The following is a 27,568-nucleotide window of genomic DNA, read 5'->3' as shown; positions in this document are numbered from 1 at the left end:
TCTGGGAAAGTATGTAGCGTCCCCTCTTCGGGACATGTGCACTGAGCGGCTCCGTGGTTGAGCACACACTGCTCCCCCTTGCAGTCTGGCCCCTCCTCTGGGACCAGAGAACGGGGGCTGGCCAATGGAAGCCTCCAAGGCCTTGCCTTGCATGGTCAGTCTCCCCCTGGCTTTCTCTCTCCATCCAGGTCAGTGTCAGCCCGCAGCCTGGAAGCAGCAGTGTCAGCAGAGCTGGTTCCCTGCACAAGTCCACCGCTCAGCCAGAAGAGAAGAAGCCAGAGACAGCAGCGTCCAGGCTCGAGCGCCGAGAACAGCTGAAAAAGGCCAACACTCTTCCTACATCTGTGACAGGTAGAGAACAGGTCCATTTCTATTTAACCGTACTTAAAAGTTTTTCTTCTTAGGGTGTGTTTTATTTCCTCTAGCGTCATAACTAGCACAGCATTTTAGGCATTTCAGAGCACAAGCTGTCTCACAACCCCATTCATCAACTCTGACACTGATAAAGCTCGTCTGATAAAGATCATCAGAAACTCACCCACTATCAAGTGGTGTGATGATAAACTTTTAACAATCAGTTCTTCAGGGAGTGGAGAGACCTCTGATTTGTAGTATTTGCTGTGGTGTAAATACTCCCAGCCATGGCTAATTTCAAGCTACTAATGTGATATCAAGTGACTCGTTATATTCCTGAACCTTTAACAAGGTGATATGAGCCCTCTCCAACCCCACTGCCTGTAGTCCAACAAAATTAGGTTTATTAACTTCCTGCAGCAGGGAAGACTGCACACCATAAGAACCTTCTAAACAAAACAAGAGATAAGATATTAGGATTCAGGGGAAAGGGTGAATTTTAGGTAAAATTTAAATGAAGCAGTGACTCAAAGCAAAGTAGTTGATATCAAGCCTGAGCTGAAAAGTGGACTCAGGAGCCTGTTTCCTTTGACACCACAAACTTAAGGTAAATGTGAGGAAGCTGTATTGGAAAACCCCTACCTGGAGCTGTGCTCCAGTTGGAAATGGAAATTGTTTCTCTGAATCATGGTCATCCAAGTGGCTCAGATGCTCCAGGCAAAAGTGGGGTGGTCCCTGGTCCCTTCTTACTGATGTGATTTCAGACAGCAAATTTCTGACCCAGGTGTGACTTGACAGAGCAAAGTTGTTGTGCTCTAAGTCCTTGATGTTAATTAACAACAGCAGTGTTTATATGTTCATGACACATAGGAGACACATGCACATTAAAAAAAAAAAAACTCTTTATTCTGTTAAAAGATAAAATGATCCAATGATGTTTGTAACTATTTCTGTGTTACATATCACTTGGAGGATGGAGGGTCTGAAAGAACTTCCTCTCAGGGGTTATTAGGGCATCTGTTTTCCCACTAGGCAGCCCTGTTCCTCAGAGGACACCCAACTTCTGGACCCAAGGTTTTTTTATGCCTTGGATACCTGCTAGCTGAGGTCTGGAAATGTAAAGAGGTCTCACTATTAAAGCCATATTTACTATTTGGTAAGGAGAAAAAACCTTTATATTTGAAAACCACTTTGGAGCATTTTCTCAAGAACCTCCAAGGGCATTATTTCGTTTGATCTTATACTCAGGAATTAAGGATTCTAAACATCATATTGGTGTGTGTCAAGAGAGAATTCTTGCAGAATAGTGAAAGCTCCAAAGTCAAAGAGATCAACCTCTGTCTGCCTGGTTTCTTAGAAGCACCAAAGGGTTGATGCAGTTCAGAGCTGGCTCCACCACACAAAGCCTCACCACACAAAGGGACGCTCACCACACAAAGCCTCTAAGGTCTGATAAATAGTGATAGGATACAAAGGAATTGTTAGAGGAGTCTGAGTGATAAGAGCTGGCAGGATCCATGGGCCTCAGAGGGAGGAGGGACCCAGGGCATGCTTGCTTGGTAGAGGAGGTAGCTTTTAACCTCACCAGCTAACAGGTTCAAACTTCAAACTACTTGGTTTAAGCTTTTTCTTCATGAAATTGACTGGTTGTATGCCTAGAATCACAGAATTTACCTCTTATTATTACACAGGCATAGCTTCTGCGCACAGAGAAAATTAGGTTTCTAGAAATTCTCTGAAATTAGAATCGACTGCACTGTGATCACCGTAATTCCGTATGTAACAGTTACGATCACGTAGCTTTCTTTCTCTAATTCTTCTCACCAAAGATACCCAGTGTTTCACTGGGTTTTCCTTTCTGAATCTCATACTTCTGCTAAATCAAAATGTGGCTCTGACTTATTCCTTTCTCCTTTTCCTTCAAAATGCAATCTAGTGGAGATCTCTGATTCGGCTCCCCCAGCACCACTGGTGAAAGAAGTCACAAAGAGATTCTCTACCCCAGACGCTGCCCCCGTGTCAACAGAACCAGCCTGGCTGGCTTTGGCCAAAAGGAAAGCCAAGGCCTGGAGCGACTGTCCACAGATTATTAAGTAAAGAGTGACTCTTATCCATTCCTACTGCCAGTTATTGGCTCTTCTCTTGCCCTTTTTATTTATTTATTTTTTATATGAGGTAAAGAAAGAAACGAAGCTAGGGGAAAGCAGCATGTTTTATAGGCTCTAAAATAATGTTCAGAAACTGAACTGGTGGTGTTCCTTGTAAAGAGTGTATTTGCACAGCCCTAGGTCCTGGTGCCTTGAGGTCCTCCTAATTCTAAAGAGAAAATTCCGTCCTAGGGACCACATGAAGCAAAATCTCCAGACTGAGAACTTCTCACGAGCGCCTGCCACACCCATTCCATGGCCCTTCCACACACGTACACCCACACACCGCTCAGAACATGTACTTTTGCCAATCTTTGTAATAGTTTTCTTGATTCTGTACTCCTGTTTCTTTGTTCCAAACCATTTACCATGTGCTTGGAGATTTCTACCCTTTTCTATAGTAATAGTGAAAGGATCTTATATAAACAAGAGTGCCCATTCGCCTGAATGCAGTGAGTAACTGGGAATTGCAAGTAAAAGTCTGGCTCCCAACTCTTTGACCATGTCTGCTTCTCATGATTTTGCCCCAACAGGAAACTGTAACACAGACAGCGAGTCCACTGACTCTTCTACCGCACTGTTGAGCTACAGGCCCTGTTATTACCACAGCTCTCCTCAAGGACACGTTAACCATTTGGCCCAGCTGGCTCCTAGGGAACATTTTTATTTAAAATGATTAAAAAAAAAAAAAAAAAAGAAGCAGCAGCTACAAATTCTCTGTCTCTGAGAATCCCCGTCTAGTGCAGTTGTTCTTAAGAAGTTCAGGCTCCCTCCCAGACCTACTCAATCATCAGAGATCCTGTGAGGATGGGGCCAGATGTGTATATTCTGGTAAAAACTCTTCAGATGACTTCTGGTATATCACAGAGGTTGAGAAGTGTGGGACACACTGCTTCTAGTGTAATCTAGTTTTTAAAACTCTGAAGGGGAGGCTCATTTCACCCAAAGCAGCAAAAGTGAGATAGGAAAAATAATAAAACCACCCCCCCAAACCAGCCATTTATTACAGGGTATAAGAGTCTATTGACATTACATGTCTCTGAAAATCTTTTATATCTTTAGGGAAAGTTAACAGTAAGACAAGACTTGAAGTCTTTGTACTAAAGGACTTCCTGTGGGAAGTTTCTTTCTTTACCATAATCAAGTAATTCATATTTAGAGTCAAATGTTCAATAGCATTTATAATGTAGAGCATTCACCTTGCTACCTTTAAAAACATCTCAGAGTTTTAAGTGGCCTTGTTGTTATACACGTGATAAAAAAAAGGACTTGGCAATTTAAAAGCCACATATATTCACTTTTATTTCCCTAAATTTGCTTTACACGACACACAGAAATACAGCAAACCCACACATTGCTGGTACTAACCTACATTTCGTGGTGTTGGCATATTACCTTTTTCTTCAATCCTGACTTCAAAATCTAAGTACAAATCCTTTGCCTAGTACAGCAGGGGAAGGAATTACATCCTTTTCTCCTCTCCTACAAAAACACATTAGTATTTTATTAGTATCATTTTCCTCTATGCTTACTCAATAGACAGTGTGCTGTTACACTATTATGTACCTTAAAGAAAGGATGACAGCGAAGTTATTTACCATATACAAGGCATTTTCTTTCTGGAAACGATGGCTCAGCCTCATGGTAGCAGCTGGCATGTGTGGTGAAGTGGATAGTTGTACTTTTGCAAGTTGGAGTTAATATTATATATAGTGGACCTTCAGACTGTTAAGAACCAATGGAACGTTAATTTTTTTATGGCTATGAGAAGCAATTAATATTCCACTGCATGTTTTCCACAGTGATGTTCATTTCTAAATCAAATATGTAGACATTTGTTAGTTTCAATGATTTCCTCACTAATATAACACTTCTTAATAGGAATCTCTCCACCTAGAGCCCTGGAATTATACTGCTACATTAATTCTTCTGCATTGTCTTTTTCTGTCATCCTGTCAGCTTTGAATAATATCACAGTAATGGCAGAGAACAGGTGCATAAATCAGATCATTAACAAAGAATGGTAGACAAGTCAACTCTGTACTGGCTTACCTACCACTGATCCCATACAAAGGAGGAGAAATACCTCAGTTAAAAAATTTCCATCAAAATCTTTTTAAGAGTATACTGAGGAAAGTATACTGGAAGTAAGTCATAACACTTACTTCCAACAACTTCTAAAGGCTACATGTTTAATATTTCATGTAAAAATTACTCCTACTTTGCACTAAATACCAATGAAGTGTTATTTTGCTTTAGTTGTGTTGCAGTCTTTTCTGATCAACAAACTATGGGGGAAATTCTATAAAGCATATAAAAAATTCAAGACTTAAAAGAAATGAATGATTGCTAGTTAAATACACAAGCTTTTTTTTTTTTAATTTAAACAAACATACACTTCTCCTGGCAAGGTTATAGATGATTAACCTCTGTTCATAAGACATATTACAAAACTAGAGGTTTTTTCTTTACTTTTTTAATTTTTCAAGTGCAATTGTTTCTTATACATTAATTACTATTAAATTATCATTTTAGCCAGTTATTAGCAAATTGTAGTATGTATTCATTGTCTCTTCTTGTGATGTTTAGTTTTAATTGCTTATTTTAAAGCAGAAACATTAGAGTTACAATTGTCTTGCAATATTTTTATCAACAATAAAATGAAGTAGAGACTTAACAATAAAAATACCTTAGTGTGATTTTATTATTATTTTGAGATTTTGGTTGTATAAAGTTTTAATGTAAAATGACCATTATTGAAGGAAAAAGATCTTTCAATAAAAAATACCCACAAGATCTTCGGCACTGATGGAATTTCAAGCTGAAGTTTTTACTGATTTCAATGACCATCTATAGAAAGCTTGTATTTATACAAAGCTTTTGTTGAGAAAGAAAAATTCCAAGGCATTTTATATGGTACCTTATTATACTTTTAACTAGATGTTTTTGGAGAAAAATACTGAGTAGGGACAAATAAAATGTTTATCTCAATCCTAAACTGGAATTGAATGGTCTGGCATCTCAGACAAAATGATCCTACAAACCTCTTTACTCAAAGCGTGGGCCATGGAACAACAGCATGGGCACAAGCCGAGAGCATGTGAGAAACGCAGCTTAGGGCCGCAGACCAGACCTACTGACTCACGAGGCCAGACAAGGGCAAAGTGAGTGACGTGAGCAAGGCACTTGCCTTGGGTGCCAAAAAACCAAGTAATCAAGAGGAATGCTATTTTAATGCAATATTTTAAAAATCAAGGTTAACGCAAATTCCGTGATGAACAAATATCAAAATTTTAAATAAAGACAGGGTCAGTATTACTGATTTTTCCTTTGGCCTCAGTCTCCAGTGTGGCTAAGCCAAGCCCCCCTCCTTCCAGCCCTCTCAATTGTAATGTGCATTTAGCAAGAGCTCCAGGTAGTTAATACATTAAAGATGAATCCGCACGGGTCTAAAACCTAGCAGAAGATATGTTCTTTTGGGCCACCTATGGCCTCAATCCCCTTTCTGTGTTTGCAGAAATCTCTACCTTGTGGGTCTTGGTAGAGGGCAGCACTCACCTCCTACCACAGTTGAAATGCCTGTTAGGTGCCTTCCTATACTCTCTCGTGGGCATAACAACATGTTTCACTTCAAATTGGAAGGGACTGCGGTTTGGGAGCAACTGACCAAAAGATGGGGGGACTGTGAGGAAGTCTGGCAGTGGTAGGAAACAGTGTCCAGCGTTAGTGGGGTCAGCCATAAGGTAATAAGCATTTAGCCTCAAGGACCGCAGCTGTCTTCTGGCCAAAATGATATGATTTCAGGCATTCATTGTTTCTGGCTGTATATAGCTCTAGCCCTCTTTGTAATTCTGCAAGAGACTCAATATTCTTTTAAAAATTCATTCTGGAGGGACTGGCCAAGACAGTGGAATAGAAAGATGCTGAGCTCACCTTCTTTCATGGGCACACCAAAATCACAGCTATTTGCAGAATAACCTTTGATGAAAAAGACCAGAACCTTCCAGAAAAGATCTTCTACAACTAAAGACATAAAGAAGGAAACACAACAAGATGGGTAGAAGGGTAGGATTTGTGATATAGTCAAGTCCCATCCCCCTGGAAGGAAGACCCAAATATAGGAGAATAACTACATTGCAGAGGTTCTCCCAAAGCACTATGAGGTCTGAGCCCCACATCGGGCTCCCTAGCCCAGGGGTCCTGCACCAGGAAGACAAGACTCCAGAGCATTTTGCTTTGAAGGCTAGTAAGGTTTACTTTCAGGAGTCCCAGAGGGCTGGGGGAAAGAAAGACTTCACTCTTACAGGGCACACACAAAATCTCACATGCTCCAGGACCCAGGGCAAAAGCAGTCATTTGATAGAAGCCTGGGTTAGACCTACCTGCTGATCTTGGAGAGTCTTCTAAAGAGGCAGGAGGCAGCTGCAGCTCACCCTGGGGACATATCGACACTGGTGGCAGCCATTCTTGGGAGTTCCTTCTACCACATGGACATTGGTGTTGGCAAGGGCCATTGTCGAATCCTCCCTCTGGTTTTTAGCCCCAAGACCCAGCCCTGCCCTGGCCGTGCTGTCCAGGCAGCCAGTTCTAGCCTCTGGACCAGCCTCAGCCACCAGGGGGCAGACACCAGATGCAAGAAAACCACAATCCCACAGGCTGCAGACCCATCCAGCCCATCAGTAGGCCAGACCATATCCTGGGACTATCTGGGCCTGGGTCCTGGCCCTGGCCACTAGCAGGTCAACATAAGCTCTGGGACATCGCAAACCCCATACCCAACTGTGTCAGGAACAGCCCCTCCCCCTTCTCCCCAGCGATCTGACAACAGATCTGGGACCACTGGCCTTGCATCCAGACTCCAGGACCTGGCTCTGCCTACCAGTAGACCAGCACTAACCCCAGGACTTTGCTTCACCCACCATAGGATGGGCAACAGCCCTGGTGTTTTCTAGACCCTGACTCTACCCACCAGTGAGCCAGCACTAGCCCTGGGGCCCCTGGGGTTCTGCAGTCAGCCATCTTGTGACCTGGTCATGCCAACCAGTGGCCAGCAGCCTCTGCACAGGGCAGGGCTTAGCAACCAACCTGAACAGGGGCCAACCAAGCCTACCAGATGGCCCACATAGTTAGCTCACAACAGAAGGACCCACACAGCCCTCATAGCAGGAAACCACCAGAGCTTATAGCTTGGGTGATAAGAGGGGAATGCACTACTGGGACACATAAGATGTCACCTAGAGGAGGCCACTTCTCCAAGGTCAGGAAACATAACCAACCTACCAGAAACATAAAAATGCAAACAGCAACTTAGGCAAAATGAGGCAACAGAGGAACATGTTCTAGATGAAGGAACAAGATAAAACCCCACAAGAAAAACTAAATGAAGTGGAGATAGGCAAACACCCAAAAAAGAGCTCAGGGCAGTGATTGTAAAGATGATCAGAGAACATGGAAAAAGAATGGATACACAGAGTGAAAATTAAAAGTTTTTAACAAAGAGCTAGAAAATATAAAGACTAACCAAACAGATGAAGAACATGATAACTGAAATTAAAAATACACTAGAAGGATCAACAGTAGACTAAATGATACAGAGAAACAGATTAGTGAGCTGGAAGACAGAGTAGTGGAAATCATTGATGCAGTGGAAATCATTGATGCTGAACAGAAAAAAAGAAAGGAAAAGAAATGAGGACAGTATTAAGAGACCTCTGGGACAACACTGAGTGCACTAATATTCTCATTGTAGGGGTCTCACAAGGAGAAGAGTGACAGAAAGTGACTGAGAACATATCTGAGACATAATAACTGAAAACTTCCCTAACCTGGGAAAGGGAACAGACATCCAAGTCCAGGAAGCACAGAGAGTCCCATACAAGATTAACCCAAAGAGGAATACACTAAAACATGCTGTAATTAAAATGTCAAAAATTAAAGACAGAGACAATATTAAAAGCAGCCAAGGAAAAACAACAAATAACATAGAAGGGAACTCCCATAAAGCTATCGGCTGACTTTTCATCAGAAACTCTGCAGGCCAGAAGGGCAACATATTTAAAGTGATAAAGGAAAAAACCCACAACCAGGAATACTCCCAGCAAGGCTCTCATTCAGATTTGATGGAAAGATCAAAATCTTTACAGACAAGCAAAAGCTAAAAGAGTTCAGCACCACCAAACTTACAAGAAATATTTAAGGAACTTCTCAACAAATAAGAAACGGCCACAACTAGATAAATGAAAATTATGAAATGAAAAAACTTGTTGGTAAAGGCAAACATACGGTAAAGGTAGGAAATCATCCATGCACAAAGCTAGCAGGGAGGTTAAAAGAGTAGTAAAATCATCTATATCTAAAATAAGCAGTTAAGGGTTACACAAAACAATCAGAGGTAAAATATGATACCAAAAATAATAATTGTGAGGGGAGGAGAATACATATGCAGGATTGTTAAAATGTATTTGAAATTAAGAGATCAACAACATGAAACAATCATGTATAAATACAGACTACTATATAAATACCTCATGGTAACTACAAGCCAAAAATCTATAATAGATACACAAAAAAGAGAAAAGGAATCCAAACATAACACTAAAGATAGTCATCAAATCACAAGAGAACAAAAGAAGGAACAAGACAGCCCTACAAAAAAACCCTAAAATAATTAACAAAATGGCAATTAGAACATACATATAAATACTTCAAATGTAAATGGACTAAATGCTCCAATCAAAAGACATAGAGTGGCTGAATGGATTAAAAAAAAAAAAAAAAAGACCCATATATATCCCGCCTTCCTGCCTACAGGAGACTCACTTCAGATCTAAAGACATACACAGATTGAAAGTGAAGAGATGCAAAAGGTATTGAACACAAATGGAAATCAAAAGAAAGCCAGGGTAAGTAGCAATACTTATATATGATAAAATAGATGTTACAATAAAGACTGTTGGAAGAGACAAAGAAGGACACTACATAATGATCAAAGGATCAATTCAAGAAGACATAACAACTGTAAATATATAAACACCAACATAGGAACACCAAAATACATAAAGCAAATACCAGCAGACATAAAGGGAGAGATCAATAGTAACACAATAATAGTAGGAAAGTTTTACACCCCAATTACATCAACGGACAGATCATCCAGACAGAAAATCAGTAAGGAAACACTGTGTCTTAAATGACACATTAGACCAGATAAGACTTAATAAATACATTTAGAACATTCCATCCAATAGCAGCAGAATACATTCTTTTCAAGTGCACACAGAACACTCTCCAGGATAAATCACATGCTAGGCCACAAAACAAGCCTCAGTAAATTTAAGAAAATTGAAATCATATCAAGCATCTTTTCCGACCACAATGCTAGAAGACCAGAAATCAACTACAAGAAAAAAATTGCAAAACCACAAACACGTGGAAGCTAAACAATATGCTACTAAAAAACCAATGGATCACTGAAGAAATCAAAGAGGAAATTTAAAAAAAATACCTGCAGACAAATGAAAATGAAAAACAATGATCCAAAATCTATGGGACACAGCAAAAGCAGTTCTAAGAGAGAAGTTTATGGCAATACAAGCTTATCTCAGGAAATGAGAAAAATCTCAAACAACCTAACCTTACATCTAAACTAGAAAAAGAACAAACAAAACCCAAAGTTAGTATAAGGAAATAAATCATAAAGATCAGAGCAGAAATAAATGAAGGAGACTTAAAAAACAATAAAATGAAACTAAAAGCTGCTTCTTTGAAAAGCTTAAAAAAAAAATAGATAAACCTTTAGCCAGACTCATCAATAAAAAAAAGAGAGAGGGCCCAAATCAATAAAATCAGAAATGAAAAAGAACAAGTTACAACTGACACCACAGAAATATTAAAGATCATAAGAGACTACTACAGGGACTTCCCTGGTGGTGCAGTGGTTAAGACTCCCTGCTCCCAGTGCAGGGGGCCTGGGTTCGATCCCTCGTCAGGGAACTAGATCCCACAAGCATGCCACAACTAAGAGTTCGCATGCTACAACTAAGGAGCCCGTGAGCCACAACTAAGGAGCCCACGTGCCGCAACTATGGAGGCTACGTGCCGCAGCCAAGGAGCCCGCGAGCCACAACTAAAGGAGCCTGCCTGCCCCAACTACGACCTGGTGCAACCAAATAAATAAATTTTTAAAATAATAATAAAAAATTTTTAATTATGGAAACTAATTTGATAAATAGATCCTTTCTTTGAAAATCTTGTTATGAATCTCAGTATAAATGAGTGAATGGTGTATTACATCACAGACTAATTTTTTAACCCACCAAGTATATTCTGATCTTTTTTTCCAGAAGTCTTTTATAAAAAACCAAGTAGAACATCTGTAGCCTAATTAAAAGAAACTGTCACTTAACATATTGATGTGTTTTATTCTATAATTCCTTTTAAAAGCATTTGTTGCTCCTATAGGAAGTAAAATACGGTTGTTTTCCAATAAAGTGTAATAGACAAGTTTCTTAAACAAAATATAATCTTTAACATAAAATAAGACTATCCACATGCTCCATAATGTAAAATATTTTCAAACATCTCACAGATATATTCTAGTAAAGACTGTCCTTCATTATCTTTGATTGCCACCCAATAAATCCAGACAATAAACATAATTATTTCTACATCCAATAATAAGCATTGATTCCCAGACCACAGGAGAAGAGAAAACTTCTCCAGGAAGCTGATACACACTTTGCAACTCTCCACTCTTAGATTCCAAGATCCATAGCTTCCCATCAGTAGATGCTGCTGCCAGCAACACTTCATTGCCACGATTGTGGTTATGGAAAGCAAATGGTGTTGAATACACCCTTGAAGTAGTTTCAAATTTCCACTGGAGGTGACCTTTCACACTACAACAGTAGATAAAGCAATCATGGGAACCAAAAAATATTTCTTGCTCTGATGCTGAGGTACATGGGGATGAAAAGATTGGTTCATTGGTAGAGAACTGCCAAATCTGAAGGGTGATAAAGGCAAAAATAATTCATTCATCTCAACAATTCTATAAAGCTTTTTGAAATTCTTAATAAAATGTGAGAGACGCAGGCTACTGAATGGTAACTATACATAGAGAAAATAATGGCTTTCTCCCAAAAGTAGCACCCTCAGATTAGACCTCTGTCCCAATTGTAAAATCTAGCACAAAACCCACCAGTGAGTGTCCTTATTACATAAATCACCGCTATGCATAATATTATGAAGTAAAATTCATTTCGAACCCCATTCAAAAGTTATTACTTATATGTTCAGAGACACTTATTTCAAAGAAAAAACTACACAGTTTTCAGTGTATGTTATTAAAAATTGTATCTTATTCTGGTCTCCTAATGGAGGAATAAGGGGGTAAGTAGGCTGAAAGGAAAAGTTTATGTGCAATAATTTAAAGCTTTAAACAAAGAGCTATGAGTTGTGTGTCTACCCTGTAGATATATACACTGTTTGCTTATTTCAAAGCTACTATAGATTAACCTGTCAGCCATATTTTAAAGAAAACACACAAGGAAGAAAAAGCATAAGTCTAAGATAGTGTTTACAAATCCATAGTAATAGCAGTAGAGTAAAAGCAAAATAAAAAGAGTGGGTATATTCATGAAATGATTTGTAATCTCAATTCTGTCCCTGACTTGGACAAAATCACTTTAATCTTTCTTTGGTTCATTCAGAAAAGGTAAAAAAAAAAGGGGGTAATAGCATTTGCTGCTTTTTAGAAATCCGAAGGTGAGAATATATTCAAATTACTTTGTAAATAAAAAATATTAAGTGAACTTAATAAAAGATTTCATCACAAAGTAATTGTCACACAGAACAAAAGAAACTGCTAGGCTATGAGGGGTGAATGTAGAATAAAAAGCACCCAAAGTCAACTGTAGCCAGCAATGGGCTAACTCATGTTGGAGCTAGTACACTCTCAAGTCCACAAAATAATCCCCAAAATCAAAAACACAGAAGTTGTGCCACAGTCACTTATGGGTAAAGAAGTAGAGATTATTATCCCAACGAAAGACCTATTATGACTCAGAAGGAGCCTACCCTGCCGATCATGAAGTTGAAGATGGAACTTCCACACAATGCAAATTGGGTTATGTAACAGATTTAGGTTTTCATCGAAAAAGCAGGAGTTTATTTCAATGTTCACAATCGGAATAGAGGTTATAATAAAGTTGGCTAAAAACTGATAACATGGGCTTCCCTGGTGGCGCAGTGGTTGAGAGTCCGCCTGCCAATGCAGGGGACACAGGTTCATGCCCCGGTCCGGGAAGATCCCGCATGCCGCGGAGCGGCTGGGCCCGTGAGCCATGGCCGCAGGGCCTGCGCGTCCGGAGCCTGTGCTCCACAACGGGAGAGGCCCCAACAGTGAGAGGCCCGTGTACCGCAAAAAAAAAAAAAAAAAAAAAAAAAAAAACTGATGACATTTTTTAAATTGTGAGAGGAGAATGGCAAAAGTAAAACAATGTTTGGATAGAATCTTTTAAATCTATTATAGCGTCATTCAAAATTTTTAAAACCCATGGTTTGACAATTAAAATAGAATTAGTTTTCAACACAATGGGTCAAATAATGTTTAAAATTTTACTTCAGTTGTCACCAGCTACTATGCCTTTGAGAAATGTAAATAAAACAGAACTAGAAATTTTTACCTGTTCTCCAAAGTGAGTAAAGCAGAGAAAATTCCCATCTACACAGCCAATACAAATATACTGTAGGCAACACCGTGGAGAAGAAAAGAGTGGCTTTCCACAGGAATGTTTCCAAACTCTCCTCCCAGTGGCCTGTCAAAAAGCAATTCACAGCATTTAAATAATTCTACTAATCAACTACCCTTTATAAAATAAACTCATAAATCTCCCAGAGGTAAAGCTATAAACACCAGAAAATGCTATAATGGCATGCTGACATTATAAATGAAGCTAGTACACATATACACAGCTATAAAATTAATGAGTGCTACTTATGAATGCTAAAAACTTGCAATAAAACCAGGAAAGAAATAACTAGCACATAAATTCCATCCTTAGAATGGACACGAAGTTCTTGACAGGACCGAGAACAGTCTGCCAACTTAAAAAATTGATAGAACTTCCCTGGGCACAGTGGTTAAGAATCCGCGTGCCAAAGGAGGGGACACGGGTTCAATCCCTGGTCCGGGAATATCCCCACGCCATGGAGCAACTAAGCCCGCACGCCACAACTTCTGAAGCCCACGCCTAGAGCCCACGCTCTGCAACTACTGAAGCCAGAGCACCTAGAGCCTGTGCTCCGCAACAAGCCACCGCAATAAGCCCACGCACCACAATGAAGAGTAGCCCCCGCTCTCTGCCACTAGAGAAAGCCCATGCACAGCAATGAAGACCCAACGTAGCCAAAAAAATAAAATAAAAATAAAAAATTGATAAAAGACATACACAGAACTTATATTTTTCTCATCTTTCTATACTTTATGTCAGTCATTTTTAATGAATTCTGGTTCAGTAATGTATGGACTATATCTGAGATCTACTTCAAATTTTCAGAATTCAAAGCAAAAATAAAAAATATTAAAGAAAAATAGGTAATAAAATCAATAAATATTCTTTTATGCCTACAGGATTTATAGCCAGTAAAAGTCCTCCCAGCGTAGCAAAATACAAGTGATATGGAATCAGGCTCAAACAAGGAGAAGAAAAAACAGTTCCTCCGCATTTCAACTTCCAAACACACTTCTTTTTCTGCAAATAAGAAAGCAAATTAAAAAAAAAAAGAAAAAGAAAAAGAAAGCAAATTAATTGGTTTCTGCTGGTGATTAACAAAATATACATATCCTGTCCCTCCTGATGTTATGTCTATCTTAGTTAATATAACTTTTATTTTTAGTATAAAAATAATATATACTCACTGTGGAGAATCAAGTTAGTATAAAAAGATGACAAAAGCCAATACCCAGAGATTACCACTGTTAACATTTTAGCATTTTCCCTTGTGATCTTTTTGGTACACGCACACACACACAGCTTAATATACTTGAGATCATCACTCTGAATATCATACACTTTGTATCTAATTTAGCTCACTTATTTTGTAAAACTCTTTAAATATTACTTTAAAGGATCATATCCCATATGAACACAAAATAATTTCTCTACCTTATCATTGAAAATTGTCTTGAACTAACTGCTTGGTGTTATAAACAATTTGGAAATAGACATCTTCGTGCATATATCTGTCCATGTTTCTGATTATTTTGCCAGGACAGATTCCTAGAAGAATTTTACTGAATCAACGGATATGAAATTGTTACCTATGGTCAAATTGTTTTCCTCGAAGGCTTTACCTCTCACCAATGTCACCAGCATTTAATGCTACACTCTAATAACATTTGCTTCTTTATCTCAAAGTTTTAAATTTTCATTCCTTTGATTCTTAAACATATGAAATATTTAAATACATTTACTAGCTATTTCTTCTTTGGGGTCCTGTGCATTTATATCCCTTGTTTATTTTTCTATCTGGACCTTTATATTTTTCTTATTTGTATTTGCTCTTAATTTATACTTATGACTATTTTAACTCTGTCACACTTGTTTCAAAAACTTTTCCCAACTTATTTCTTTTTAATTTTATAATTCTTAAATTAAAAAATTTTATGTAATCAGTTCTTATTGATATTTTTGTGATTCTTCTCTATTGTCAAGATGGCATTCTAAGTTCCTTATATTTCAAAACTCTGAGTAGTAAATTTATTTGTGAAAATTCGGTAAGGAAGTTAAAATTGTCTTAAGATATTATGGCTGTTAATTAACCCCTTAATCTTCCCAGATCACAAACTTGGGAATAGTTAATACCTGCTCCCCTAGTCACCACCACCTGATAGTTTCACACTCTTCTATCTATGCTTATGGTATGAAATTGATGAAGTGAATTCTTACATATATATCTAAAGCATATGCATGCTGGTCATGAGAGCCAATGTAAAAAAGTCCTGTGGTTGGATCCACAGTTGCTGAGCTTTTGACAGCATCATTAGTAGTAAACATCCAGTATTTTTCTCCACTATTACTCTTCAGAATATAAACCAACCCATTATAACAGCCTGTTGGGAAACAAAATACAAAAGATGAGATTTAGATATGCCACTGGAAAATAATTATTTGGCTTAAGTCATGACAATATATATTCGATGTTCTTCATGTGTACTTAGGCTCTATGTTTGGCTCGATTTACATTTCAGCAAAGCAGCAACCATTTGTATAGAAAACCTATTTAGTAGGTACACCTTACATTTTAAAAGTACCATAAAGTGCTTCACTACCAGGAAAACAATGAACGTGAGCATGCTGCAGCAGAAAGAGGCTTTGACAGACTTGGATTCAGATCTTGTCATGGCCATCCTTTGGGCAAATTACCTAGCATCACTGGGCCTAGATTATCTTTCTGCTGAATGTGGATACATCTACATCAGGGTTACTGTGATAATTAGGATAAATGCCCAGTACATAGTAGGTGTTCCAGAAATGCTAACATTAACAATGACCAAATGTTTATTGACCTTTTACCTTGTGAAGGGTACTACTCTAAGAATTTTATATCTGTTAACTCATGTAATGCTCACAGTGAAGTGCTACTATATGCATATATATATATATATATATATATATATATATATATATATAATTTTGGCAGTGTTGGGTCTTCGTTGCTATGCACGGGCTTTCTCTAGTTGCGGGGAGCAGGGGCTACTCTTCGTTGAGGTGCACAGGCTTCTCACTGCAGTGGCTTCTCTTGTTGTGGAGCATGGGCTCTAGACGTGTGGGCTTCAGTAGTTGTGGCGCATGGGCTCTAGAGCACAGGCTCAGTAGTTGTGGTGCACGGGCTTAGTTGCTCCGCTGCATGTGGGATCTTCCCGGACCAGGGATCACACTTGTGTCCCCTGCACTGGCAGGTGGATTCTTAACCACTGCGCCACCAGGGAAGTCCCTGGAGCAGTGGACTCTTGATTGTGGTAGTGGTTACATGATAGTATGTATCTGTCAAAATATAAAACTGTATACTAAAAAGGGTTTTACTGTGTATTAATTAATAACAAATATTTAAAGTACTAAGTGATAGTTAACAACACTGAACTGTATATTTGAGGTGATGTATGCTAACTAGATTTACTGTGGTAATCATTTTGCAATATACACATATCAAACATTATATTGTATACCTTAAGCTAATAAAATGTTGTATGTCAATTACATCTCAATAAAACTGGAAATTTTTTTGAAAAGAGAAAAAAAGTACTAAGTGACCACCACATGCCAGAGGCTTTGGGTTTAGACACTTGGAATGCAAACAGTAACCTCAATGAGCTGACTTTCATGGATAGGGATTACTCATGATCATTCACATGTATAACTGAAAGTTTCCTGTAGTATAATTTTCAAAATGTAAGTTTTCAATACAGAAGAATCAAACTCAGATTCAAGTAGATTCTAGCCAGGCTAACATAAGTAGGGAGATATATTCCTAAGCACTTAGTCTGAACAGCTTTGGTAAGCAGATGCCATGAGCATTAAAGTAAAACTTGATGTAGTTTGGGGGGTAAAAAGAGAGTGGTAGTTGAGGAGATATTACGCCTAGACCCCCATATCTTTGTAAAGTAAAAGTCACCTACACCTTAATGAAACTGAGTAGAAGGTAGTAGCTAACACTTGTTGAAGGTCACAGAGCTGGTAGTAGCTTTAGAGCTAGGTTCAAATCCAGAAACTCTGACCTAAGGCCCACACTGTGAATCAGCATGTAGTTAACTATTATTCTTTGAGCACTTAGTCTGTCCCTAGCAATGTACTAAAGGATTCACAAGCAATTATTTCATTTAATCCTCTCAAAAGCTCTATGATTATTGTGGTAGTTTTAAAATATATCCACAAATTCTTTGATACTCAGAGATAGTCAACAGGTGAAGCTAATTCCCCTCCCTCTGAGTGTGGGCCAGACTTAATGATGTTCTTCTAATAACAGACTAAGGCACAAATAATGGTATACAACTTTAGACACTAAAAGTACTGCGTTCCTCCTCAATCACTCTCTTGGGTCACTCACTCCAAGGGAAGTTAGCTTCCATGTTGTGAGGGCATTCAAGCAGCCTATGGAGAAGCCCATGTGGGAAGAAACTGAAGCTTCCTGCCAAAACCCAGCAAAAACTGAAGTCTTCTGTTTGCAGCAATGTGAGTAAGCCACCTTAGAAGCAGATTTTTCCAGCTCGTCAAGCCTTCAGATGGTTGCTGCCATATGAAAAACCCTGAGCCAGAACTTTCAGCTAAACCCCTCCTAAATTCCTGACCCATAGAAACTGTGAGATAATAAATGTTTATTAAAGCAACTATATCCCAATAAATAAATGTTTATTATTCTAAACCATTAAGCCTGGCGATAATCTGTGATGCAGCACCATGTTTTATTTATTATGCCCATATACTCATAAGAAAACTGAAGTTCTAAGAAGTTCAGCAACTCGTTGAAGGTCACAGAGCTGGTAACAGCTTTAGAGTTAGCTTCAAATCCAGAAACTCTGACCCAAGGCCCACACTATGAATCAGCATGTAGTTAACTATTATTCTTTGACAGCAACCAAACCTACTATACATAGGTTTTTTAAATTTAACTTGGCTCTACTAGCATTACCATATGGTAATTAAATTTAACTCTATAAACCTCAAATTCAGAAACTTACCCACTACAATAAAGTTTCCACACTTAGATACACATGCTGAGGATTCAATGCGATCTCCCAAAATCTGTTCCCATTTCACCTTTCCAGAGTAAAGATCAACTGCCATCATTCTATGAGAATGGGAGCCAATGTACACAGTTGCAGATGACTTATCAACAGCTGGTATTACAAGCAGAGGTGAAGCATCCACACATTTGCCTGTGTCTGACCTCCACCTCACATGAAACTCCATTTTCTCAGCCCCCATCACAGATGTTTCCTCTTCAGAAACTTTTGCAACACAGGACATATCTTTTGACTTCCCAATAAGAGCTGGAGGATTTAAGCTTTTCATATTTTGAATGTTAGTCTGTGAAATTAAATCAGAAGAATAGGCTGAAGGGCAATGTTCCAACTTAGTTAAAAACCTAGTAGTATGCAGAGACAAAATCTGACTCCCTCGGCTCAGTGCAATAAAAGCATTGATCTCGTTGTCACAATTTAAAGGCATGACAGATTCCTGATGTAAAGATTTTCCACTGGTTTCCTCTTGATTAACATCGCTGGATTTTCTTTTTGTGGCATAATTCTTGCTAAATGTCAGATCTTCATCTGGAAACACTGTTTGAAGGATGTGATTGTAAATCTCTAAAATAGAACTGCTAAGAATAATTTCCAGAAGCCCAGGTACTGATGTGCCAACAAGGTTTTCAATCTCATTGAGGAGCCGTACGGACTTCAAAGAATCTCCACCACTATTTAAGAAGAGTGACTCATCAGGAACCTTCAAAGGGTCTTCTGAGAGACTCAGAACAGACTACAGATTAGAGAAGTGAGAAATATGATGAAGTTAAAGATCTAAAACCAAAAGAATTCAGCATTTAAAGGTAATATATAGATGATGGTAACTACATTAATGAGATGAACACACACAAAATAAATTTTTTAACAATTAGAGTAAATTTTAAAATTATTTTCTATATAGTAAAGGAGACCATCATTATGCTACCAATTTTGTCACAAACTACCCTAGAACTGCAAATTATACTTCCCTTTAGAGCAGTTTTTCTACCCATACAATAGGGAATGGAATTATAAAAACACCTGATTTAATATCAGATATTAACAATATCTGATATTTCTAAAATATGGGAATAATTATTTTCATTAACTTCACATAAACCGAAATTATTTTCCAAGAATCTAAAAATGAAGTGGATATTACTTTTATCTAGATATCTATTTTCAGACAAGACTGTACAGTTACATCCTCTTGTTAGAACCCTTTGGAAAACTCCAAATTTTATCTAAGAAAAAGTATGCTGACCTGTAAATCATAGGTAATAAAATATATATATTTTAAAATAAGTTTTTAATTGTTATATACATATATATATATTAATTCCCTTAAGCAGAAGCATACATGTTGTTACTGAAAGTTCTTCTGGAATAATTATGTTAAGCCTTTATACCACAGATCGTGGTACAGCAAGATTCGGCTATTTTTTCAACTCTGACAAGTGTTACTGCACTTGACTGACCATCTTAGGGAAAAGTTATGTCAAGAGGCGTTTTGTCTACTCGTGCCTTTTATGACTACCTCACTTCCAATAAATTTCTATATAGGGAGCTTCATCTAATCTTGCAGTAGAGAACCTAACCCTTATTTGAATACAAATTGAATAAAACAAAGCTATACTACTTAACATCTGGGCAGCAGTAATATTCTTAGAAAATTTTATCAGACTTATTAGGATGCTACATTCCCTGAAGATATACAACGACCTCTTTTTAATAACAAATTTGTATCTTAAAAGTTGTACCTTCCACAAATGATGTAATTTTTCCCAAAGTTCCTCTTTTCCATTGAGTTTACATTCAGACTTCAAGTTTATGGAGTTTAAATAAATCTTATTTAACTCAGAAACATCAATTTTGCCTTAATACAAAAGAGAAATAACAATTTTTAAATTTCAGCTTGACCCCTTCATGTCTTTGTTAGTCACAATACACACATTTTTCATTGTTAAGGTTAGAAATCCTATAAAATAGTTTGTCATGCAGAATCAATAATCAAGAAGACAGTCCCATGCTACCCAGAATGTAGTGGGTAGCAGATAAGAAGAAAGGAGGGACTTCCCTGGTGGCACAGTGGTTAGGAATCCGATACCTGCCAACGCAGAGGACACCTGTTCAATCCCTGGTCTGGGAAGATCCCACATGCCGCGGAGCGACTAAGCCCGTGCGCCACAACTACTAAGCCTGTGCTTTGGAGCCTGCGAGCCACAACTACTGAAGCCTGCGAGCCTAGAGCCCATGCTCCGCAAAAAGAGAAGCCACCACAATGAGAAGCCTGCGCACCGCAACACTAGTGCACCACAACAGAGTAGCCCCCGCTCGCCGCAACTACAGAAAGCCCACGCACAGCAGCGAAGACACAACGCAGCCAAAAATAAATAATATTTTTAAAAGAAAAAAAAAAGGAGAGAAAGCCCGCGCGCAGCCACAAAGACCCAATGCAGCCAAAAAAATAAATAATTTTAAATAAAAGAAAAAAAAAGAAAGGAGGGGCTAATGTTGCTCTCATTTAAAGAGCTAAAGAAATGGTACTATTTACTGAGCAATAACCACATTCTGAAATATTAAATAAAGATGAAATTGGGAAAGTAATAGAATATGGTGATTAAGAGCACATGTTTTGAAGTCAAACAGTCCTACAGAATTTCAACTCTACTACTAACTAGCAATGTGATTTTGGGGAAATTATTTAACCTCTTAAGCCTTATTTTCCACATAAGTAAATGGGAATAATACCACCTACTCACAGGAGTTTCTGGAGATAAAATGAGTTAATTATACAAAGTATTTAACAGAGGGTCTACCACAATATATATTAGTATTACTTATAATAATAAGGATTTAAGTGGCCTTTAAACTAGTTAATACAATTAGTACCATTTGGCACTGAAACATAGCTGCTTCAAATTATTTTACCATGAGATGTAAATGGTAGAGAATCAATCAATACAAGCTCATCCGGGATTGCATGACTTGGAAGATGTTTCTGCAGTTCTTTAAAGATGTAATCCTTTACTAAATCATTTTTGGACACCATGAACAAAATTAATTTTTCCTGATTATACCATGTAACTGCACAAGATTCCACTTGTTGAAGACCTTCAGCAACCTATGAGAGAGATTATCTCAATTTGCCAATAAGGACATTTAAAAACAAACTTCCTAAATACTCTGCATTCAATACAGTCAAATTAAAATCTGGAATTCACTAGAGATTTTTAAAAAATTGTTTCCTACTATCACTATTACCAGCACACTGGGTTCTTAATGTTTTCCAAAAATAATAGCTCCCAGAGCAAAATAAGTCAACTTATTTTCAGTTATCAAAATCCCCTTTGTCACTTATTTAAAAAACAACTCTTCATGCTGAGAATAAAGTGCACAATGAATTATCCATATCTTCTACTGTAATTCATCATTAACACAAAAGTCTTAGGTTTAAATAATACTGACAGAGAACCCTGGAACAGAAAAGTAGTTATGGCTGCCTCTAATACCTACATATATTAATAGGTGTTTAATATTTAAACAGTTCTACCTGTTGCACAAGTTCAATGTTAAGACGTTTGCCATGACGTTTGATCTGACTGTCCTTTCGTCCCAAGAAAAATATCTCTCCATCTTTTATAGTCACAAAGTCTCCTGTGGCCCTCATTGTGCCAAGTGGTACTGTCATTTCATCATCAAGAAAACATACTCTATTTCTGCCACCTTCACAAGATATAAACAACAATGTAATTTTAAAAATTCATGGAAAATATATTAAAAACCAAGAAATCAGAACATCTCCAAAAGCTCAGTTACTAAGTTTCAAAGTTTGAATATTTATATAAAAAGGGGGACTCACTTTTAAATGTTACCTGATAAAATTATATACAATAAGAACTTTAGTAAAGTAAGCAAAGGGATGAAACACAATCTAGTTCTAAAAATACATGTGATAAAAACATTCTTAAAATACTAATAGAATTTTGGCTATAAACAGAAATACAAACAACCAATTTACAGTTTCTAAATTACTTTTATATCTTCTCTTAGAGTATTCGACATTGTTATCTGAAATAATTATGGTAACTAATTAAACGTTTCATGACTGTGAGGATGAGATTAAAAATTACCATCACCGAAAAGAATACTAGACTTAAGAATAATTGAGGAAAGAATAAAATTAACACATCAGATTTTTTTTATTGGAAAAAAAAAAGAAATTATTCCCAATCAACAAATGTAAAACAACCTAAAAATACTTGGCCATTGCCTTCTTGAACTGTGAAACCATTAGTATCTTTGACTTCAACTACTGTTCCAAGCAGTGGAAATCCCAGTTGTACAGGCAAGTCACATCTATGAAAACACAACAACCCAAACCAAATTTAAAATTTTTCATTTGAATAGAATATTTACCAGTGTATTTAAATCACATTGTACCAAATAAAGAAAAAAAAAGTTTTTGTTATAATTCAAAGATTGACAAGAGGAAAAGGTTAGGTGGAAAAGTTATCATGTTATTCATTGCTGTTTAGTTACGAAAACCTCTAGCAGGATCTGTAGCCCCAGTTAAAATAAGAAAGGTTCTGAATTCCCAGCTTAAAATTCTAGATAAAATAGTGTTTATAAAATATTACTCCAGTGCCTATCAAAAATACTATTTGTGTTAAGATACTGGAGAAATAACTTTCTACCCTACCCTGAAGTAACTGAAACCCTTACTTCAAAGTAGAGTTAAGAATTTTCTCTGGTATCCTGTAAAAAGTCGCCCAACTTGATACCTCGGTGATACCATAAACATTAAATATTTGTGTTTTATTGCCTATTCCTCTCCAGCTTTTGAGAACAGTTAATGACGGAAATGCTTCGCCACCAAGGGCCAATACTCGAAGAGAAGTATTGGTTGATAAAACAGTTGACTTGATAAGCTGAGATCCAAATCTTCTAAGCAATGTCGGTGTTGCCTGTAGATACATTAAAAATAAATTATTTCTTTCCCTTCACTTCTTTAAAACAAAAAACAAAAAACAAAAAAAACACACTGTAGTGATTAGTCCAAAGCTTAACATTGGGAGCTCACAAGGAAACTAAGGCTGTGTTTACTAAATGGCAAATCATATTTGGAAAACTACTGAAGCAGCATTACCTTTTTAATGTGGACATAAATTTTCCTTCAGTAAAAAACAAGCAAATATTAATTATGTTTCATTATGCAGTTTAGACAAAAAGGTTTAAAGGACAAAAATTTATTAAATGAATTTACATTTCCTTTCCCATTATTCCTATGTAGAAAAAGTATATAAAAGTGTTAAGAAAGTGCCTAAGCAAAACAATGAATAAAGATTTTAAAAAACTCTATTAATATAATTGACATACAATAAACTATACATATTTAAAGTGTACAATACAAATTTTGAGATATATTATTGGTGAAACCATCACCACAATCCAGATACTGAACATATCCTTCAACCCTAAAATCACCTATGTACCATTGTAGTTCTTCCCTCCAACTGGACCTCTCCTCCAGACAACCACTGATCTATTTTTTGTCACTGATGATCAGCTGACATTTTCTAGAATTTTATAAAAATGGAATCATACAACATGTATTCTGTTTTGACCTAGCATCTTTTACTCTATGTTCAGTGAAAATACTTTGTGATTCATGTTGTATATATCAATAATTCATTCTTTTTTGTCTTAGTCTGTTCAGGCTGCTATAACAAAATACTATAGACTGGGTAGGTTATAAACAACAGAAGTTTACTTCTCACAGTTCTTGGAGGATAGAAGTCCAAGACCAGGGTGCCAGCATGGTCCAGTTGTGGTGAGAGCTCTCTTCCAGGTTAGACTTCTTGCTGTGTCCTCACATGGTGGAAGGGGATAGGAAGCTCTGTGGGGTCTTTTTTACAAGGGCACTAAATCCCATTCATGAGGGCTTCACCCTCATGACCTAAGCAGTCCCAAAGGCCCCATATGGATTCTGGGGGGACACAAACACTCAGACCATAGGACTTTTTATTCTATTGTATGGATCAGGACTACCTTTTGAATTTCCATATAAAATTTAGGATCAGCTTGTCAATTTCTCCCCCAAAGAAGTCCATCAGGATTTTGATAGGGGCTGGGTTTAATTTACAGGGAGAACTGCAATCTTGACAATATTGAGACATCCAATCCATAAACATGAAATGTCTCTTCATTTATTTAGCTCTTCAATTTCTATCAACAATGTTCTATAGTTTTCATCGTACAAGCCTTGCTCTTCTTTAAATTTATTCCTATTTTATTATTTTTGATGCTATTGTGAATATAATTATTCTCTTAATTTCATTTTTGGGCTTTTTTTCTATAATATAGAAATATAGTTGATTTTGCATATTGATCTTGTACCCTCCAACCTTGCTGAACTTGTTTATTAGTTCTAGTAGTTCCCCCATGTCGTCTGCAAATAGTTTTACTTCTTCCTGTCCAGTGTGGGTGCTTACTTTCTTTCTTCCTTTTTGCTTTATTGCACTGCCTAGAACAACCAGAATAATGTTGAAGAGAAGTGAAAAAGCAAACATCCTTGCCTCATTCCCAATCTTAGAGTGAAAGCATTCAGTCTTTTATCCAATTATAATGTTAGCTGTAGTCTTTTTGTAGACATCCTTTATCATGTTGGGGAAGTTCCCTTCTATTCCTAGTTTGTTGACTTTTTTTATCATTGGCATTGGATTTGCCAAGTAATTTTTCTGCATCTGCTGACATAATTATGTGCTTTTTGTTCATTATTCTTTATCTAGTATATAGCATCAGTGGATTTTTGGATGTTAAAGCAAATGTGCATTCCTGGGACAAATCCCACTTAGTCACATTTGATGAAATAAAATTATTTTTAAGGCAGGACAAAAACAATATTTTAACATAAAATTCTCTCTCTGCCCATTTGGGCCCCACTACCCTCGCTTTACGGTGCAATGTGCATCTGCATTATACATTAACCAGACGACCTTAGAAGACACAGAAATACCTGCTACATCACAAAAAGCAAATTTCTCCTCACACCAACAAGGTAATTCCTTAGAAGATAACATTCCTTTCTTAATCCTGTGATGGGTCACAATGACCCACTACTCGCCTTATATGTGCAGATCTAGACTATGTAAACTATCAATATGTCACTTTGATGTATAACTCTGTCTCGAAAATGTATATAACTGTGCTTTGACTTCTAACAGGCAGGAGGGTCCTCAGATCTTTCTGAAAGACTGTCCCTCGGGTTATAATCCTCAGTTTGGCTCAAAGAACATTCTTTGTTTCTTTCTTAGATTGACTAATTAATTTTTCATCAACACATTTTACATTTCCTGAGACTTATTTTGTAGCCTAGCATATGACCTATCCTAGGAAATGTATACTCTGCATTTGGTGGATGGAGTGCTCTACATGTGGAGATAATTCATTCTTTTTTGTCTTTCGTCCACATTATCAACATGTGGTTGATAATGTTATTCAAGTCTTCTTTATTACATGCACACTGATTTGTCTAGTTTTTCAATGAATTACTGAAAGTAGGGTACTAAAATTTCAAACCATTGAGTCATCTATTTCTCCTTTCAGTTCTGCCCATTTTTGCTTCATGTATTTGGAACCTCTATTTTCAGGCAGAGATCATGTTCTTGATATAACAATATACTTCTTTTTTAAAAATTAATTAATTTTGCACCAGGTCTTAGTTGCAGGAGGCAGGCTCCTTAGTTGTTGCTTGCCGGCTCCTTAGTTGCGGCAGGCGGACTCCTTAGTTGTGACATGAGAACTCTCAGTTGCAGCATGCATGTGGGATCTAGTTCCCTGACCGGGGATCGAACCCGGGTCCCCTGCATTGGGAGCACAGAGTCCTAACCACTGCGCCATCAGGGAAGTCCCAACAATGTACTTCTTAATGTACTGACCATTTTATCGTTATGAAATGTTTTGTTGCTGGTTTTTTATTCGCTTGTTTATTTCTTTGTTTGTAACTTGCCTGGGCTAAATGTGAATCGTCTCCCCCGTATGGTCACTGATGTCACTGCTCAGTTGGCTTTTAAAATAGGTATTTGGGAACTCCCTGGTGATCTGGTGGTTAAGACTCAGCACCTTCACTGCCGTGGCCCAGGCTCAATCCCTGGTGGGGGAACTAAGATCCCACAAGCTGCATGGTATGGCCAAAAAATAAATTAAATACTTTTTTTTTGGCCCTTGGCAGTGAGAGCTTGGAATCCTAACGACTGGACCACCAGGGAATTCCCTAAAATACATATTCTTTTTTTTTTGGCTGCATCAGGTCTTAGTTGCAGCACACGGGGTCTTTCGTTGCGGCATGCAGGCTTCTCTCTAGTTTTGGCACGAGGGTTTTTCTCTCTCTAGTTGTGGCGCACAGGCTCCAGAGTGCGTAGGCTCTGTGGTTTGCGGTATGCAGGTTCTCTAGTTGAAGTGCGTGAGCTCACTAGTTGTGGCGCACGGGCTTAGTTGTCCCGCAGCATGTGAGATCTTAGTGCCCTGACCAGGGATTGAACCTGTGTCCCCAGCACTGTAAGGCGGATTCTTTACCACTGGACCACCAGGGAAGTCCCAAAATACATATTCTTGTTTTCACTTTTAAGTCTTACATCCTAAGCGTCGCCTCATGTCTGCATAGCTCAGATGTCAACCAGTGACTGGACAGATTGTCTGTATAGATGGATCTGTGTGTGGATAGGGGAGCTCATCCAAAGTTACATCATTTTCAAGTCTGATCCAGCTTTTATTTTCCATGGGCTCTTTTGTGTCTCTTATGTGCATGCACATAGCCTCAAGGTCAGTCAGGAATGTGCTTGCCCTCCTCACCATAGCAACCTCAGGCCCTTCTTGCTGGCTAGAATGCCACAGATTCCCTTTTCTAAAGCAAAATTCAGCAGTTTTTAAAAACATAAACATATTTCTGTAAAAAAAAATAAAACAAAAACAAAAAAACATATTTCAGATAGTTATATGCCTTTAGTTGATTTCTAAAGTGTTGAAATGGTTATTTTTGTCAATTTTGTCCAGCTTTATAGTTGCTTTTTGGGAAGAATATCTGCCAATCTCCTCACTTGGCTATAGTCAGAGGTTACATGAATGAAGATTTTAAAATGGCTTCTTTCAGTAAAAGCTAAAAGGACAACCTAAATTTTAATTTGGGGAGATTATTTAAGGTCATGGCTTGTGAAAATATTTAAGCAGTAGGATGACCCTATATTCCAGTATGTACTTATTGTTCCAGATTACTGTCTGGGAATTT

General features: G+C 37.6%; 2 protein-coding genes across 5 annotated transcripts in view; one reads left to right on the top strand and one right to left on the bottom strand.

Moving 5' to 3' along the window:
* CRACD (capping protein inhibiting regulator of actin dynamics) overlaps window positions 1–2,451 on the top strand; it is a 35,676-nt gene extending 33,225 nt beyond the window's left edge. For both annotated transcript variants that reach the window (XM_065877927.1, XM_065877926.1), the window contains 2 exons: window positions 189–351; window positions 2,291–2,451. In XM_065877927.1, the coding sequence (XP_065733999.1) occupies window positions 189–351; window positions 2,291–2,451 (324 nt within the window). The remainder of the gene's footprint in view (window positions 1–188; window positions 352–2,290) is intronic.
* Window positions 2,452–11,115: 8,664 nt separating this feature from the next.
* Window positions 11,116–27,568, bottom strand: part of AASDH (aminoadipate-semialdehyde dehydrogenase) — a 32,346-nt gene continuing 15,893 nt past the window's right edge. The window contains exons 5-14 of one of the 3 annotated variants that reach the window (XM_065877434.1): window positions 23,008–23,249; window positions 22,535–22,641; window positions 21,836–22,008; window positions 21,214–21,406; window positions 20,043–20,158; window positions 18,241–19,036; window positions 15,452–15,615; window positions 14,132–14,254; window positions 13,187–13,318; window positions 11,116–11,505 (exon numbers count right to left, since the gene is read on the bottom strand). In XM_065877434.1, the coding sequence (XP_065733506.1) occupies window positions 11,116–11,505; window positions 13,187–13,318; window positions 14,132–14,254; window positions 15,452–15,615; window positions 18,241–19,036; window positions 20,043–20,158; window positions 21,214–21,406; window positions 21,836–22,008; window positions 22,535–22,641; window positions 23,008–23,249 (2,436 nt within the window). The remainder of the gene's footprint in view (window positions 11,506–13,186; window positions 13,319–14,131; window positions 14,255–15,451; window positions 15,616–18,240; window positions 19,037–20,042; window positions 20,159–21,213; window positions 21,407–21,835; window positions 22,009–22,534; window positions 22,642–23,007; window positions 23,250–27,568) is intronic. The other 2 variants (XM_065877435.1, XM_065877436.1) reach the window with 2 other exon arrangements.

Source organism: Phocoena phocoena, chromosome 5, assembly GCF_963924675.1.
Source record: "Phocoena phocoena chromosome 5, mPhoPho1.1, whole genome shotgun sequence".
Taxonomy (NCBI): Eukaryota; Metazoa; Chordata; class Mammalia; order Artiodactyla; family Phocoenidae; genus Phocoena; species Phocoena phocoena.
This window is presented reverse-complemented; position numbering and strand designations above follow the sequence as displayed.